This window comes from Drosophila simulans, chromosome 2R (assembly GCF_016746395.2).
Source record: "Drosophila simulans strain w501 chromosome 2R, Prin_Dsim_3.1, whole genome shotgun sequence".
NCBI lineage: Eukaryota > Metazoa > Arthropoda > Insecta > Diptera > Drosophilidae > Drosophila > Drosophila simulans.
The window spans coordinates 4,062,270-4,075,634 of record NC_052521.2 but is presented as its reverse complement, the minus strand read 5'-3'; the positions used below and the strand labels follow the sequence as shown (position 1 = coordinate 4,075,634).

The 13,365-nt window shown below is 47.7% G+C and overlaps 7 protein-coding genes across 13 annotated transcripts; 3 read left to right on the top strand and 4 right to left on the bottom strand.

Moving 5' to 3' along the window:
• Positions 1–44: 44 nt before the first annotated feature.
• LOC6733250 (peptidyl-prolyl cis-trans isomerase H) lies at positions 45–769 on the top strand. Its single transcript, XM_002080277.3, has 2 exons — positions 45–186; positions 250–769. Exons 1-2 carry the CDS (start codon positions 103–105, stop codon positions 715–717), a joined length of 552 nt encoding a protein of 183 aa, XP_002080313.1. The 5' UTR covers positions 45–102; the 3' UTR covers positions 718–769.
• On the bottom strand, positions 728–2,236 carry LOC6733249 (post-GPI attachment to proteins factor 3). The gene is made up of 4 exons (XM_002080276.4): positions 1,973–2,236; positions 1,600–1,916; positions 1,063–1,529; positions 728–1,009 (listed from the first exon to the last, which is right to left on the bottom strand). The coding sequence occupies exons 1-4, from the start codon at positions 2,106–2,108 to the stop codon at positions 937–939; spliced, it is 993 nt and encodes a 330-aa protein (XP_002080312.2). The 5' UTR covers positions 2,109–2,236; the 3' UTR covers positions 728–936.
• A 140-nt stretch (positions 2,237–2,376) lies between these two features.
• Positions 2,377–5,646, top strand: LOC6733248 (D-glucuronyl C5-epimerase B). 2 transcript variants are annotated; one of them, XM_016167448.3, is made up of 3 exons: positions 2,377–2,843; positions 2,909–4,287; positions 4,392–5,646. In XM_016167448.3, the coding sequence occupies exons 1-3, from the start codon at positions 2,751–2,753 to the stop codon at positions 4,756–4,758; spliced, it is 1,839 nt and encodes a 612-aa protein (XP_016026123.1). In that variant the 5' UTR covers positions 2,377–2,750; the 3' UTR covers positions 4,759–5,646. The 2 variants fall into 2 exon arrangements, with proteins under 2 accessions (XP_016026123.1, XP_002080311.1); XM_002080275.4 differs by having other exon boundaries at positions 2,378–2,849.
• LOC6733247 (coenzyme Q-binding protein COQ10, mitochondrial) lies at positions 5,632–6,753 on the bottom strand. 4 transcript variants are annotated; one of them, XM_016167530.3, is made up of 3 exons: positions 6,571–6,747; positions 6,368–6,515; positions 5,632–6,310 (listed from the first exon to the last, which is right to left on the bottom strand). In XM_016167530.3, the coding sequence occupies exons 1-3, from the start codon at positions 6,641–6,643 to the stop codon at positions 5,857–5,859; spliced, it is 675 nt and encodes a 224-aa protein (XP_016026122.1). In that variant the 5' UTR covers positions 6,644–6,747; the 3' UTR covers positions 5,632–5,856. The 4 variants fall into 4 exon arrangements, with proteins under 4 accessions (XP_016026122.1, XP_002080310.1, XP_044778473.1 ...); XM_002080274.4 differs by having other exon boundaries at positions 6,368–6,472; positions 6,579–6,746; XM_044922538.1 differs by having other exon boundaries at positions 6,368–6,472; positions 6,571–6,595.
• Positions 6,754–7,091: 338 nt separating this feature from the next.
• Positions 7,092–7,717, bottom strand: LOC6733246 (UPF0545 protein C22orf39 homolog). 2 transcript variants are annotated; one of them, XM_039291967.1, is made up of 3 exons: positions 7,576–7,717; positions 7,442–7,523; positions 7,092–7,382 (listed from the first exon to the last, which is right to left on the bottom strand). In XM_039291967.1, exons 1-3 carry the CDS (start codon positions 7,587–7,589, stop codon positions 7,125–7,127), a joined length of 354 nt encoding a protein of 117 aa, XP_039147901.1. In that variant the 5' UTR covers positions 7,590–7,717; the 3' UTR covers positions 7,092–7,124. The 2 variants fall into 2 exon arrangements, with proteins under 2 accessions (XP_039147901.1, XP_002080309.1); XM_002080273.4 differs by having other exon boundaries at positions 7,092–7,523.
• A 27-nt stretch (positions 7,718–7,744) lies between these two features.
• Positions 7,745–11,633, bottom strand: LOC6733245 (transcription factor Adf-1). 2 transcript variants are annotated; one of them, XM_016167529.3, is made up of 4 exons: positions 11,431–11,633; positions 11,122–11,310; positions 8,821–9,114; positions 7,745–8,761 (listed from the first exon to the last, which is right to left on the bottom strand). In XM_016167529.3, coding segments are annotated over exons 1-4 (789 nt in total). In that variant the 5' UTR covers positions 11,432–11,633; the 3' UTR covers positions 7,745–8,456. The 2 variants fall into 2 exon arrangements, with proteins under 2 accessions (XP_016026121.2, XP_039147896.1); XM_039291962.2 differs by having other exon boundaries at positions 11,443–11,633.
• Positions 11,634–11,882: 249 nt separating this feature from the next.
• Positions 11,883–13,229, top strand: LOC6733244 (DNA polymerase interacting tetratricopeptide repeat-containing, protein of 47 kDa). The gene is made up of 2 exons (XM_002080271.4): positions 11,883–12,572; positions 12,630–13,229. Exons 1-2 carry the CDS (start codon positions 11,943–11,945, stop codon positions 13,188–13,190), a joined length of 1,191 nt encoding a protein of 396 aa, XP_002080307.1. The 5' UTR covers positions 11,883–11,942; the 3' UTR covers positions 13,191–13,229.
• The last annotated feature ends 136 nt before the right edge of the window (positions 13,230–13,365 follow it).

The window sequence follows — 13,365 nt, the reverse complement described above, 5'->3', positions numbered from 1 at the left end:
TCATCGAACCATCGTAATAAACATAAACAAAAATCTGCCGGCTGAGGAAAATCTCAATCTTGACTTGTTAGAAGCTTATAAACAAATAAAAATAATTTTAAAATGCCTAACTGGAATCAAATACAGTCCCAACTGAGAAGCTCCAACAATCCCGTCGTTTTCTTCGACATTGCTGTAGGCACAACGGTGAGCTAAAAACAATCTAATCATAATCACTAACTTACGCGTTCTAACGCCTTTTGTGTGCAGGAAATCGGACGAATGATATTCGAACTCTTTGCGGACACTGTGCCCCGAACGGCGGAAAACTTCCGGCAGTTCTGCACGGGCGAGTACAGACCGGATGGCGTTCCCATTGGCTACAAAGGCGCCAGTTTCCATCGGGTGATCAAGGACTTCATGATCCAGGGCGGCGACTTTGTGCAGGGCGACGGCACCGGCGTTACCAGCATATACGGCAACACCTTCGGCGACGAGAACTTCACCCTGAAGCACGACTCGCCCGGCCTCCTTTCCATGGCAAACAGTGGCAAGGAGACGAACGGATGCCAATTCTTTATCACCTGCGCTAAGTGCAACTTTTTAGACGGCAAGCACGTGGTGTTCGGTCGGGTTCTGGATGGACTGCTTATTATGCGGAAGATCGAGAACGTGCCCACGGGCCCCAATAACAAGCCGAAGCTCCCAGTGACCATTTCGCAATGCGGGCAAATGTAGCGCGGAGTTCTAAATGTTGTAATAAAGTCTCTATTATGTCTTTTTAAACGAAGCTATTAGTTTTCCTGCCGTTCTGGTTACTGTCAAAGGCGGCTTTCGCTTTGACTTTCAATAAAATACATTACATTTTTTCGCTTTGTTACAAATTACATGAAATATGTTAGAAAAATCGTCAGATAGCTTTGCGTGCTTTCAGGGCTAAGAATGTCTTAGATAATACTAATTGTAGAATGAATAGCCGCCGGCAGCAGCCTTCTCCTTTCGCAGGGTTCGACAGTCCTCTATCATGAAGCTGAAATAAAAACACATGTAGCAATATTAAGAAAAAGTAATATTTCTACGCACTCATAGTAGAGGGATGCCAGAGGAATTGTTGCCAAGTGCCATAGAGCATGAGCATCTAGAATCCAGAGGATGGGCGGGAAGTCAAGCAGTTCAAGGCTCATAGCCAACGCCATGAGAATATAGAAACGCAGGATCCTTCTAAAGTAGGGCCTGCGGGTGCGCACAAAATGACACCAAACGAACCATCCCACTGCCGCTATCACTCCCGTGGCCACGTTTACCATCATGTTGAAGGCATAGTTGAACCGTCCCACGCTCAGGTAGGCAAAGTAGTTAATGTAGTAGGAGAGGAAGGCCAACGTGATCACACCTCGCAGGAACAGCGAGTAGCGGTGCAGCATCCGCATGACCATGACGTAAAGTGAGCACAAGATGATGGAGTAGGCAAAGGCGTAGTCCAGCAGCTCGGTCAGTGGAAAGTCCCTTGTGTGAAAGATGGCCGACCAGATCCAGCCGTTGAGACTCGTCTGGAAGAGTAAGGATAGAGGTAACTTAGTAAAACGACTTCTTTGGCTGATCGTGTAAACAGAGGCATACCACTGCGAATATGTGGGTCAGCATATAGCAGGGACTGTCCGGACGCACTTCTCGGCGGAACTTGCGTAACAAGCGCAGGTGAACGACAAAATTCAGGCAGGAGAAGATAACTGAGGCCGGCTCCTGCATGCCCAGAAGGCGGAGGAAGGGCCACTTGCCGTAGAACTGCGGAATCGGCCAACCGCGTTCAAAGAAGGCGAACACCGTTCTCCACATGCATCCATACTGACACTCGTCTGCGCAGCTCCACTGGAAGAGCCGGTCGAACACCGATTGCTGGTAAAACTTGACTGCCTGCTCCTGGATCTCCAGCCCATCTGCCAAGGGAAGGGTGCTCGTAAGACTTGCAATTAAAGTGGAAAGCACTCCTCACCTGCCGAGCAGTTCGTTCGCTCGCAGTTCTGTCGACAATTGTGAAAAAACTGTGTGCGGTCGCCGTTGGAGGCTTGGCAGGCGGCCACTAACGCCCCTAGGAGCAGGACTATTGCACTTAAATTACGACTAGACATGACTAAAACTAGTTAAACGCGCCTTCTCGCCGACATCCACCCGAAATATTTTGTAAACATTGCACTATTGATTAATCGCCGTGGTGTTGATGCTATCGGTTCGCCGATAGTCGTTAGCATGCGTATGGGACCATTTGAAAATACCAATAAAGTTATAAATAAAACTTATTTTTCAACCAAAGGAGGAATATTAAACTATTTAAACTTGAATTGAGTCCAAGTAATAAATAAAATTATTTATCTACAGAAGAAAAATGCACATCGTTAATGTTTTTTATCGATAGCTTACGTGCATAGCCCTCCCAAGAGCGACCATTTGTCATATGTCAAAACATTTGCTCATCTGTATCGTAGTTTCTGTGTTTTTGCAGTGTTCGCCCATCAAAGCGAGAAGAGCAGTACAAATCTAAGCAAAATATGCTTAGTGAGCACTTGAATGATCAACGTTGGATGGCCCAGGACTGAACTCAGAGGGCTACAGGCTCGGCAGGTGGAATTTTACCCTCAGAGGCAGTGAAAGAGACGTACGCGCACTGGTGCTGCATTATCATATCGTCAGCAATGCATCTGCCAGATGAATGCAGTTTTATATTTAGAGCATGACTCACCTAGAAGCCAGTTAGAGAGCCCGCCCCCAACCGAATGTCCAAATATCTAAGCAGTCAGAGAGATGCCCTTTCCGCACCCGCGCTTCCAGTAAGCAGGGAAATCCGGGAGCCACTAAAATCCCAAGGGGTAAAGGTAACAATGTCTATTTCATCGTGTTATCAGTTGGCTAATCTTGGAACCAAATTCCTTAGCAACGCGAGCCACTGGTCTTTTTCATCATGCGACTGAACCTAAAAGCCGTGCTGCTTGTCCTCACGGTGGCTGTGGTGGTGATCACTCTTGGCGTGTATATGCGCTGCGCCGCCTTCTCCTTTTCGCCGGACTTGGTGCGACCTCTGGACCGGTCCGCAAGGCAGTCCTCCAGCGGAGGAGAGACTACAGCGCTGCACGACATTGAGTGCTCCATTAACCAGGAGTACACCGTGCACTGCAAGCGAGACGAGAACGCCAACGAGGTTTACGTTCCGTTTTCCTTCCTGCGTAACTACTTCGACGTCAGTGGAGCAGTGTCCACCAACAGCAATGAGGTGGCCAAGTTCAACTGGGTGCACAGCACAGCCAAGGTTAACCTTCCCAGGGGAAAGTATGATGCGCGCGGCGTCTTTATGTACTTTGAGAACTACAACGTGGAGGTGCGCGACCGGGTGAAGTGCATCAGCGCCGCGGAGGGCGTTCCAGTGAGCACGCAATGGGAGAAGCGCGGGTACTTTTACCCCACACAAATTGCCCAGTTCGCGTTGTCGCACTACAGCAAGAACCTCACAGAGCCGGCGCCCAGGGTTCGCGTGCTGGAGGACGGCGACGGGAACCAGATGGAATGGAGTACGCCCAAGACCAGCAACATGAGCCGCATCTGGCACCACAAGTTTAACACCAGTGTTGTCCAGTTCGAGACGGCACCTGGTTACGAGGGCGTCATCAGCATTGCTCTAAACCAGACATTGGATCTTCTGCTCAGCGTTGATCTGCTGCTGGTAACCAATAGCAGCAGTCTCATGATCACCGTCCAGAATCGGGACACCCGTCACACCTACAGCCTGCACTACATACCCGCAGATCTGCTGCTGAGCGTGCAGGATACAAACATCTACTACGGTCTGGGAGGCTCGGCACTGAACAAGTGGCGCCACATCACTCGAGACCTGCACATTGATCTTCAGAAGGGCGTCATGGGTGACAAACGCTCGCCGTTAAAGATACGCCGCTCGGATCTGGAGGTAATATCTATTGGCTTTCTGGGCCTCGGCTTCTTCGACAATATCACATTGTCCACCAGTGACCATCTGGCTCACTTCTACGACGCGGCTGAGTGGTTCGTCCACAACCAGGACCCCAAGACGGGTGGCTGGACCAATCCTGTGCGTCGCAGTCTTAACGGCTTTGCCGAACTGCGCCCGGGGTGGATATCAGCCATGGGTCAAGGCCACGCTATTTCAGTGCTGGCACGAGCCTACTGGCACTCCGGCGGAGATGAACGCTACCTTCGAGCGGCTGCAGCCGGACTGCAGCCTTATAGAGTATATTCGCGGGACGGCGGCGTTCTGGCGCAGTTCATGGACAAGTTCTACTGGTGAGTACAAGTTCGCCTGCATACCATACAGCTTTGCTGGGTAAATCGTTTTTGAGAACCAAATTTATATTCAAATATCGAAATTCTTTGTTCGGCTTTTATAGGTACGAGGAGTACCCCACCACGCCACCCTCTTATGTGCTGAACGGCTTTATCTATTCACTGCTGGGTCTCTACGATCTCAACAGCACTGCCCCGGGAAAAATCGCCCGCGAAGCTGGAAAGCTTTTCGCGCAGGGCATGCACTCCCTTAAAAAGATGCTGTTGCTATTCGACACTGGCTCCGGCACCAGCTACGACCTGCGCCATATCAGCCTGGGCGTGGCTCCTAATCTGGCGCGCTGGGACTACCATGCAACGCACGTGAACCAGTTACTTCTGTTAGCCACCATCGACAGCGATCCATTAATTGCACAAACTGCGGAGCGCTGGAAGGGCTATATGTTTGGTCGTCGGGCCAAGCACAACTGAGAACTAAGGAAACTGGCGGTCTATCGCCGTCGAAAAAGTGATATTTTTTAGGGCCTACGTATTGTGCTTAACCATTCAAAATGGTTGCACCAAACGCCATGTCCTTTCCAAAACCTCACACTCCTGATCTGGAAATAGTTTCGTGTTTCTATTGTGTTATTTCCGCCCTCGTATGTGTGCTGAAGTCCTTATTTAGCTTGTCTATCTGGGCGCCTAGTGTTAAGCTGTTGTACCTTTACCTTTGATTGCTTTATCAGATGTTGGCCTCGTCTACGAAAATTTGTTAATTCCCCTAATGATAGATCAATTGTTTGCCCGAGAGGAGTTGCCCGCGCGCCTTCTGGACAATACTTTAAATGAATATTTAACCGTTTTAGTTAGATTTTTTACTGTGCAAACTAAGTAGAGTTTATAATTACACATCCCTGTATAAAGTAACATAGAGCTTAGCGTACTAGATGTAGAACGTAGTTGGTATCTGTTAGATACAACCGTAGACTCTTGTATTTAGCCTCCCGTGTAGAGGCAATAGTAGCGCTCCCACTCAATACTAACTGCCCGAACCCAAAAACCGATGCACGATAATAACGACTTCTATATGATAAGCCTGTAATGTAATGTATTGTAGTGTATGCCACTTGAGAACATCATGTACTTCTCGCCACTTAAACGATGCCATTCCAAACATAATTTTATTTTAACTCCTAGGTTTTCAACATCGCCGAGAGGCCGTCAATTAAGCAGAGAAATATACCCTTTCGAATGTAATCTTCGTATCATTTATGTGTCCCACTACTAATCCCAAAACGAGACTGTTAACGAAAATATTTGATTTTAAATATTATGTTAAGTGAACCAAATTAAAGTACTTAATTTTTGTTCTTTGTACTCGTGTATTATATCATTTGGTTTGTGGTGTGGACAGCTATCGTTTTGTGAACCGTCCACAGATATATTCTCTGTTGTTAGTTTATACACAAACTGATAGACAATTTATTTACAATTTGGTTAATTGTACTAGCAAAGAGGTTTGTCAACGCAACGTACACAACTTTAACTTAAATCACTAAAGAAAAAACATCCCCAAAATTCATCTGGTCAGGACCGCTCCGAGGTGAGCACGTGGGAGCGGATTGAGGGCGGACCACTCCGTCGACGCACCTCCTGGATGAAAGCGTTTTCCATTTGATCGCAGATAAGGTCAAAAAATATGTTGGCGACGTTGCTGTGCAGGAGGGACTTGAACTCGAACGAGACCTTGAAGTCCAGCACGCAGGAGTTAGGGATGTCCTTGAGGCCCGGCTTAAAAGACCACTCATTCAGCAGGTAGTTGAACAGACGTCCATCGTGGCACTCTGACTTAACCAAGCTGGGCGGCACCAGGGTCACCTGCGAGGTGTACGCCTCGTTAAGCGGCGGAAAGCCGACGATGAGGTCCGCCTTGAAGCCTCCAATTCCCTGGCTGTGCACATCGGAGCGCTTCACATACGGCACGAACTTGTGGTAATTGCTGACGTCGGAAACCACGCTGTACATGTCCTGCATGGAGTAGCTAGAGCAGATGGTACTTGAGAAACGATTTCACCAAGTGCGCTAACATTTCACTTACCCCACAAGCTCCTTTTTGGTGTACCAGCGGTGTTTTTTGCGGAAATCATTGAATGTTATGTAGGACCGGTGGATGCTGCTGGAGAAGCTGCGCTGGTGTCCTCCACTGCAACAGGATAAGAGCAATCTGAGTGTCACGAACAATTTTGCTGCCGCAATGTTACGGGTTTAAAGTCGGCCACGGGTTATGTAATTTACATTTACCTGCTGACCTTGTTTCAATAAGGGGCCATAGGATTCTGACGTCCAGTGCTTTTAGTGTGCTACCCTTTAGCATTTTAGGCAAAGCTGGAGCGTTGGGATGCGGATGCCGAATAGGTATGTAGGTAGGTATCAGCCCGTATCTGAAGTATCGCACAAACTGTGCCGTCAATTCAGCTATTTTGTAGCCAGATTAACCTATTCTCAGCAGTACTGTTCTAACGCCGATTACCACTGCTCACGTTTATCAGAGCTTAAACAACTTGTGTGATTCGTAATACGAGCACCTAGACTTTTTGACAGCAAATGAGTTTTTTCTTTACGTGTTTAATGAAGCCTAAAATTTTAAAGACGTTTAAGATAGTTATGTCGGCAAATTTACCTATGTATATTTAGCTAAATGTAGCAGCACTGACAGAAACAAATACAGCTGACACGAGCGCTGCCAGACCGCCGATTATTCGAAACCATTGCGAAGAACCTGAACCTTAACCATTTCCTTAAAGAAAAATGAAACAATTTCCTTCTTTTCTTAACTAGTCATTTACTATTTATCTTCACATGATCGTGCACAGCGAGCGTTCCTCTCCTTGCGGCGCCGCCTGTCCAGAGAGCTCTTTTTGCTTAACCTCAAGATAGGTATTCTCGTTTCGCTTCTCCATCCAGTCCGGCAGAGGTGCAGCCCAATCCAGCGGTGGCTCCTTACGCTTCTGCCAAGTGTCGTTAGCGAAGTGGGCGCGCAGGCGGATCTTGCGGCGCTCCTCCTCGCTTTTGATCACCGCTTTGCCGGCAGCCACATCGTTGCCGTTGGACTGCTGATATCGTTCGCAGTTCCGGTAATCAGTTAGCCATTGTGAGCAATCTGTGTCCTTACCAAATATAAAGTACTGGTGGAAGCGCGCCTTAAAGCTCGTGCAGTCGTCGTACTCCTCCTTGTACAGATGACAGGGTCGGATCTGTAAAGGGAATTCCTGAGTCTCGGATCTATTACAGTAGCTGGATACTTACTGCCCATGCGTCATTCAGTGATTCTTTGGATTTGTCCGATTTTGAGTCAGCATTATCCGATTTTGTGTCCATTTCAATTACATAAAATCAACCATTAGCTCGCACAGCTGATTTTGTTTATGCCGCTGGCTCGCGGCGTTGCCACATCACCCCGATTGAAACTAGTCAGTTACTTTCAAATGTTCCATTTAATACCAAATAATTGCACGATTAATCATTAAAAATGGTTAGCAACTGACGTTGCCGGCAACTATTTCGATTTTACTCGTATCCATGTAAAGTGTGTAATATGCGATCACTATGAAAAAGGTGTTTTATGTTTCCCTCTGTCACACTTAATTAAAGCATTTCAAAGTGTCTTTCAACGTTTTCAGCATATTACAACAGAACTTATAAAATAAAAATAACTTTTACGTGTATACTTAGTTTTAGAGCTAAGACCCGATGGCAAATTACAACTAAATCGTAGTCAAAATTTACAATACGCTGCATATAAAGTGTTTCCACGGTCTTTTAACAAGCTACTCATAATTCTAGAATCGCTATTTTCAATCGCATTTTTTGTACAGAGCTGAGAACTGGGCGCGAATTAAATCACCGATCATGGGGCCAACTAAGCATATAAATATATATGTTTGTCTACGTGTGGGCGTGGGGAAGTATCATTACGCGTTATGGTTTACGCTGTGGGATGTTACGTCTAATGTTATTCTGTAGTTTGACTTTAAGACCTATGAACTGTAGAAAATGACCGCACAGGACCCCCAAGCCCGTGTAGATTTGGATGTGGGTAGCCGTGGGTCCGTTCTCGTTTGATCTCAGGGCAGAACGCTCTCCAGTTGGAGCAGCTGCAGCAGCTGCCGGTGACAGCCGCCCGACAGTTAGTACTTGTTGTGCTGTGCCAAAAGCTGCATGTCCGTCAGATACTTGATGATGTGCACCTTCGCCTCGGCTTTTTGTCGCACGCCCAGCGTGTTGAGCATGTCCGTGACTACCATGCCGAACGACTGGTCCTCGGCGCTGACCGCCTGCGAGACGTTGTTTTGGAAAATCTTGATGGTGTTGAGCATGTTGTCGCTGTGCTCCTCCTCACTGCGTTCCCGCTTGAGTGGCGGCTCGTAGAAGTATGGCTTTTGGTCCTTGCCCACGGCAGTTGCCAGCTGTGCATCGCTGGTGACAGTAATTTCTGCAAGAGACCGAAGTATTTAGCGGGGATCTCTGGTGCTTAAATGCTGGTTCACCTACCATGCGGATGGGTCAGTGCCTGGGCCGAGGTTGTGGCGCTGCCGTTGAAGGGCTGTGCAAATATATCCACGACGGTCTGTTGCTGCGCCTGCTGCTGCTGCGACGGATCGGCCACCTGGTTGGCGTTTTGACTCCCATTGGCGCACTTGCCGAGCAGCGACTCTCGGTACTGGCGGATGGAGTCAACCAGGAATTGCATCTGCTTGAAGTAACGCCAGCGCGATTCCTGACATAGTTTCATCTCGCGGGCGAACTTGTCGCGCAGACTCTTCCATCGCTTCGTACATTTTTGTTCTAAAATGAAAAGATTTTTGGTTTATGATTATTAAAGGTCCATATTTAATAGTTATTAAACTAATGCCTTTATGTATTGACTATTAAAATATAGAAGCGTTAACTTCTACTGCTTGGTTGGTAGACTTTAAAGAGGTCGCATAATCTCATATTTCGGCTGAAATTTGTGTAACATTTTTTTGAGAAATTACTGACTGCCTTTCTACTGACTCACTTGAAAAATAATAAAAAATTGTTTTAGTAAGCCTTAAATGTATCACATGTTTCCAAAAGTTCATCGGCTAAACGGATGAGCTGGCTGACTCAATATAGATTGTTTACTCTAGCAACGAGATGCAATGTTTAAACTCATCATACACGTTCCTAAACTACCACATTAAAAAAAGTTAAATTTATCAACATTCTTTGTCAACTGCAATTCCTCCAAATAAATGAAGTGATACAAATGAATAACACAAAGGACTGTGCCTATAATTAAGTTCGTCTCTGTACGTCTGTGTGTAAATACATATATCATCATATCATATATATCTTATCGGTTAACCCGTCAAATGATTGATAAAGTATACCTCTATAAATGAAGTTACATTCCAAAAGAAGCCAGATTCGTAAGTAAATGAAGTGTTTCTGAAAATATTACAAATCTAATATAAACTGAAATCTTGTATCTGTTACAATGAATAAATGCTTTTCCTCGAAGACCTGTTCATAACAACCGGTGCAAGCACACCTGCGCAGCTGTGCGTGGCGGCTCTCCACATAAGGTTCTTCAAGAAGCTCTGGACTAGTGCGGTTCGGAACTGTGCAGAAACTAGAACTATGCCATCAAACCCACCCCAAGAAGCATCAAATCGGGAACCAAAACAAACCGTTGGCAGCAGCAGCGGCGGTGGCAGAAGGAAGGCAGCGGACAGCAGCTTCCCAGCGCCAGCAGAGACGTTGACGTGACGGTGGCTGTGCCGTCGCCGACTCCCGCTGCCCGCTGCCAGGAGACGGAAACCTGTGGCATTGCTGCTGGCTCCACTTGGTTGCAACTCCAGCTTTCCAGCCACCTACTTGCATAATCGAAAGCGGATGAGGTGCAGCGATTTGGGCGAAAATTTAAGGTTCGATCAAAGGCCGTCAAAGGGGGTGGGGTGAACGGTAAATTTTGTTGGTATACTCATGAAAACGAAACGAAAGCTGCCTGGTCGGTTCCCGGTATGTACAGTGGGGCTCTAAAGTGTTGGGACAGCTGTTCTAAATTGTGCTTATCTATTGGCACTCCCAAAGCCCTATATTTTAAGTTCCGAATTCTCATCCTAATCAATAATAAAAATATCAGCCAAATCTTTAGATCCTCCTAAAGAACTGGGCCAATCATTTATTTTACTAATAAATACGAATTTATAACCCGTGCCAAACTGTTTTCCGCCACTGTATGCTGTATGCATGTATACGTGTGTGAGCAGCGCACATCGCAGTCGCAGTGGACGAAAATAAACGCTGGCGCAAGCAGAATGGCTGCGGAGCGAGCGAGACAACTACTGCGACGCGACGGCAAAGTACAGCAACTTCAAAAATATCGACTGAGCACAGTCTTCACACCGACAGAGCGGTCAGGGCCGGAGTTCCAGCGCCCAAAAGGGGCGCTTATTTTCGAGCGGATCGTTACAGATCGAAATTAATGCAGGTATAATTATTAGTGAACAGCATTCTAAATGCAACCACATAAATGCACTAAATAAAATTCGCATAAAATGTAATTTATGAGCGGGGCACCCCGTGCACACCCTCACACGACTAGATCCGCCCCTGTCATTTCCTAACCATCAGCCAGCTACTGCGCCGCGTCGCCGTTCACTTTTGCGTCGTTTTCTGTCGTCGTCGTCGACTGACTTGCCCCGCCCCCTGCGACCCGCGCCCGCGCAGAATTAATCAATTGGCTGGGGCTGGTTGGGGCACGGAGCGAAGACGGCTGACAGAAAGCAGAAAACCCGTAGCCAAAACCAGCCGAATTTCACTTACCAGGCACACCGAGCGTTTCGGCGATTTGTTTCCAGGTCTGGGCCTTGCGCACAAAGTGCTTGTAATTGTAGTGCGACCTGTCGTATATCACTGGGTTCAGCTTGACAGCCTCGATGAGATTGAGATCAAACTGCTGCTCAAGATTGGCATCCAGCTTGTCCATCTCAATGGCCGCCGTGAGGGTATGCACTGAGGGGACAAGACGGGGAAACAAGAGTTACAAATTTAGCGGGGACGAGACGGACGTGGACTGGGTCGGATCCCAGTTCCAAGCTGGGCACACGGGCTCCCGCAGCCGACGACACTCACTTTGCTTCTTACGTTTGCTAATTGTTGTTAAGTATTTGGCGCGAACGCACGCTCTGTTTGTTTTTATTTTGATTGGTTTCTTCTGCGAGGAAGGAACGTCGACGTTTTAATTTTATTTCTCAGTCGCGTCTCTGCCAACGGTAACGGTACGTCCCAGCTCAGTCGCGTCTCTGCCCCATTAGGGGTGGGAAAACGCCGATGAATGGGTCATCAGCGCATCGATAATTTTAAAACGCACATACAATATCAATATGTTATGGCGACTATCGATGTTTCTGACACATCACGACAGTTGCGGATAGCATCCTAAAGTTTAATGTTTTACCATGTTAAGCTTGTAATCATAATGCGTTCAGAGCTTAGCTAGTTTAAAGAAGGACGGTGACGACTATCGATAGGCGGATATTTTAGATATTTTAGAGGCGCCACCTTTAGGAAATCTGCGGCACCTAATGGCCAGTTGGTATATTGTAACGGCTAGTATGCGGTCACACTGTTTCTGATTAGACCAAATGGAACAACTGGCGGCACAAAAAAACTGGACAGATGAGGAGCGTCTGGAGCTGGCGGCCCAGCTGGACGCGGAGCTGGATGCGTTTATCGATGGCCTGGAGAAGAAGCGTTACGAGGAGGGCTGGCCGGAGGACCGCTGGCAAGAGGAGATGGACAAGCACCCGTTCTTCATGAAACGTGCTCCGCAGCCAGGCGACGACGTGCATCCGATGTTCGAGGGTCTGCAGAAGCTCAAGTACGATCCGGAGGAGAACACGCGCGACGAGCTGGCGCTCAACTACAAGGAGGATGGCAACTTTTACATGAAGCACAAGAAGTTCCGCATGGCAATCTACAGCTTCACGGAGGGTATCAAGACCAAGACGGACAATCCCGACGTGCTAGCCGTTCTCTACAACAACCGCTCGGCGGCTCACTTCTTCATCAAGAACTACAGATCCTCGCTGAGCGACGCCCAGCGAGCTTTGTTCTACAAGCCGGACTACACAAAGGCGCGCTGGCGGTCGGCACAGTGCGCGTACGAGCTGGAGAGGTTCGATCTGTGCACCCAGATGTGCGAGGAGCTGCTCGAGGTGGACGTCGATCACAAGGAGGCCAACGCACTGCTGCACAAGAACAAGATGAAGAAGGTGAGAATGAGTGATCCAACTGGATGTAAACCCACATTAAACAATTTCCTTCCGCAGCTCGAGATAGAACGCAATCAGCGCAAGGAGGCTGTCGAGGAAAGACGTCGGCTTGCAGGCTTTCACAGACTGCGCGACGCCATCGAGCAGCGCGCCATTAAGTTTGACGATCAAAAAGTTGGCAAAAAGGACGTCATCAGCGAGGAGCTGCTTAAGCCCAAGTTTCTGCCTTTGGAGGACCATCCGGTGCACCTGGACAAGGACGGCAGCACGCTGATCTGGCCGGCTGCGTTCTCCTACCCCGAGTTCCTGCTCAGCGACTTTTATCAGCAGCTGCCGGAGACCACCACCATGCGGGATTGCCTGGCGAGGCTGTTCTCTGAACAGCTGCCATACGACAAGGCGCACAACTACCGCCAGGGTAACGTGCACGTTTACTACGAGAATCGCAAGGTGGGCTGCGTCCACAAGGTGGACGAGGAGAAGCAGCTAGCCGAGATAATCGCCGAAAAGGGGTTTTTCGTTTCCGGTGGCGCTCTGCTCTTCTATGTGGTGCCCAAGGATTCGCGGGTGGAACAGGAGTTTATAAACGAACGGCGACGACCCATGGTTTACAGTTGAGACAGCGAGTAAATAAAGTGGTTCCTTCTTGAAAACAAACAAACTCCTTTTCTTTTGCTTGTAAAGTTTACTTAATTTTTGTGGCATATTTTATTTGTAAGCTTATGGTTTAGTCACGGTACAGTTCAGCATTGGATATGCTATCTTGAAGCATTTTATTGTAAGTTTAACTAAT

Coding starts and splice junctions, on each gene's coding strand:
- LOC6733244 (XM_002080271.4), top strand. CDS start 11,943: ATGGAACAACTGGCGGCACAAAAAAACTGGACAGATGAGGAGCGTCTG. Junction 12,573..12,629: donor ACAAGAACAAGATGAAGAAG/GTGAGAATGAGT, acceptor TTCCTTCCGCAG/CTCGAGATAGAACGCAATCA.
- LOC6733246 (XM_002080273.4), bottom strand. CDS start 7,647: ATGGACACAAAATCGGATAATGCTGACTCAAAATCGGACAAATCCAAA. Junction 7,524..7,575: donor CACTGAATGACGCATGGGCA/GTAAGTATCCAG, acceptor TTCCCTTTACAG/ATCCGACCCTGTCATCTGTA.
- LOC6733248 (XM_002080275.4), top strand. CDS start 2,751: ATGTCCAAATATCTAAGCAGTCAGAGAGATGCCCTTTCCGCACCCGCG. Junction 2,850..2,908: donor TAAAATCCCAAGGGGTAAAG/GTAACAATGTCT, acceptor CAAATTCCTTAG/CAACGCGAGCCACTGGTCTT. Junction 4,288..4,391: donor TTCATGGACAAGTTCTACTG/GTGAGTACAAGT, acceptor CGGCTTTTATAG/GTACGAGGAGTACCCCACCA.
- LOC6733245 (XM_016167529.3), bottom strand. Junction 9,115..11,121: donor CGAAACGCTCGGTGTGCCTG/GTAAGTGAAATT, acceptor TTTTCATTTTAG/AACAAAAATGTACGAAGCGA. Junction 8,762..8,820: donor GGCACTGACCCATCCGCATG/GTAGGTGAACCA, acceptor GGTCTCTTGCAG/AAATTACTGTCACCAGCGAT.
- LOC6733249 (XM_002080276.4), bottom strand. CDS start 2,108: ATGTCTAGTCGTAATTTAAGTGCAATAGTCCTGCTCCTAGGGGCGTTA. Junction 1,530..1,599: donor TGACCCACATATTCGCAGTG/GTATGCCTCTGT, acceptor TTACTCTTCCAG/ACGAGTCTCAACGGCTGGAT. Junction 1,010..1,062: donor CTGGCATCCCTCTACTATGA/GTGCGTAGAAAT, acceptor TTTTTATTTCAG/CTTCATGATAGAGGACTGTC.
- LOC6733250 (XM_002080277.3), top strand. CDS start 103: ATGCCTAACTGGAATCAAATACAGTCCCAACTGAGAAGCTCCAACAAT. Junction 187..249: donor ACATTGCTGTAGGCACAACG/GTGAGCTAAAAA, acceptor TTTTGTGTGCAG/GAAATCGGACGAATGATATT.
- LOC6733247 (XM_016167530.3), bottom strand. CDS start 6,643: ATGCTAAAGGGTAGCACACTAAAAGCACTGGACGTCAGAATCCTATGG. Junction 6,516..6,570: donor TATTGAAACAAGGTCAGCAG/GTAAATGTAAAT, acceptor ACATTGCGGCAG/CAAAATTGTTCGTGACACTC. Junction 6,311..6,367: donor ACCAAAAAGGAGCTTGTGGG/GTAAGTGAAATG, acceptor CATCTGCTCTAG/CTACTCCATGCAGGACATGT.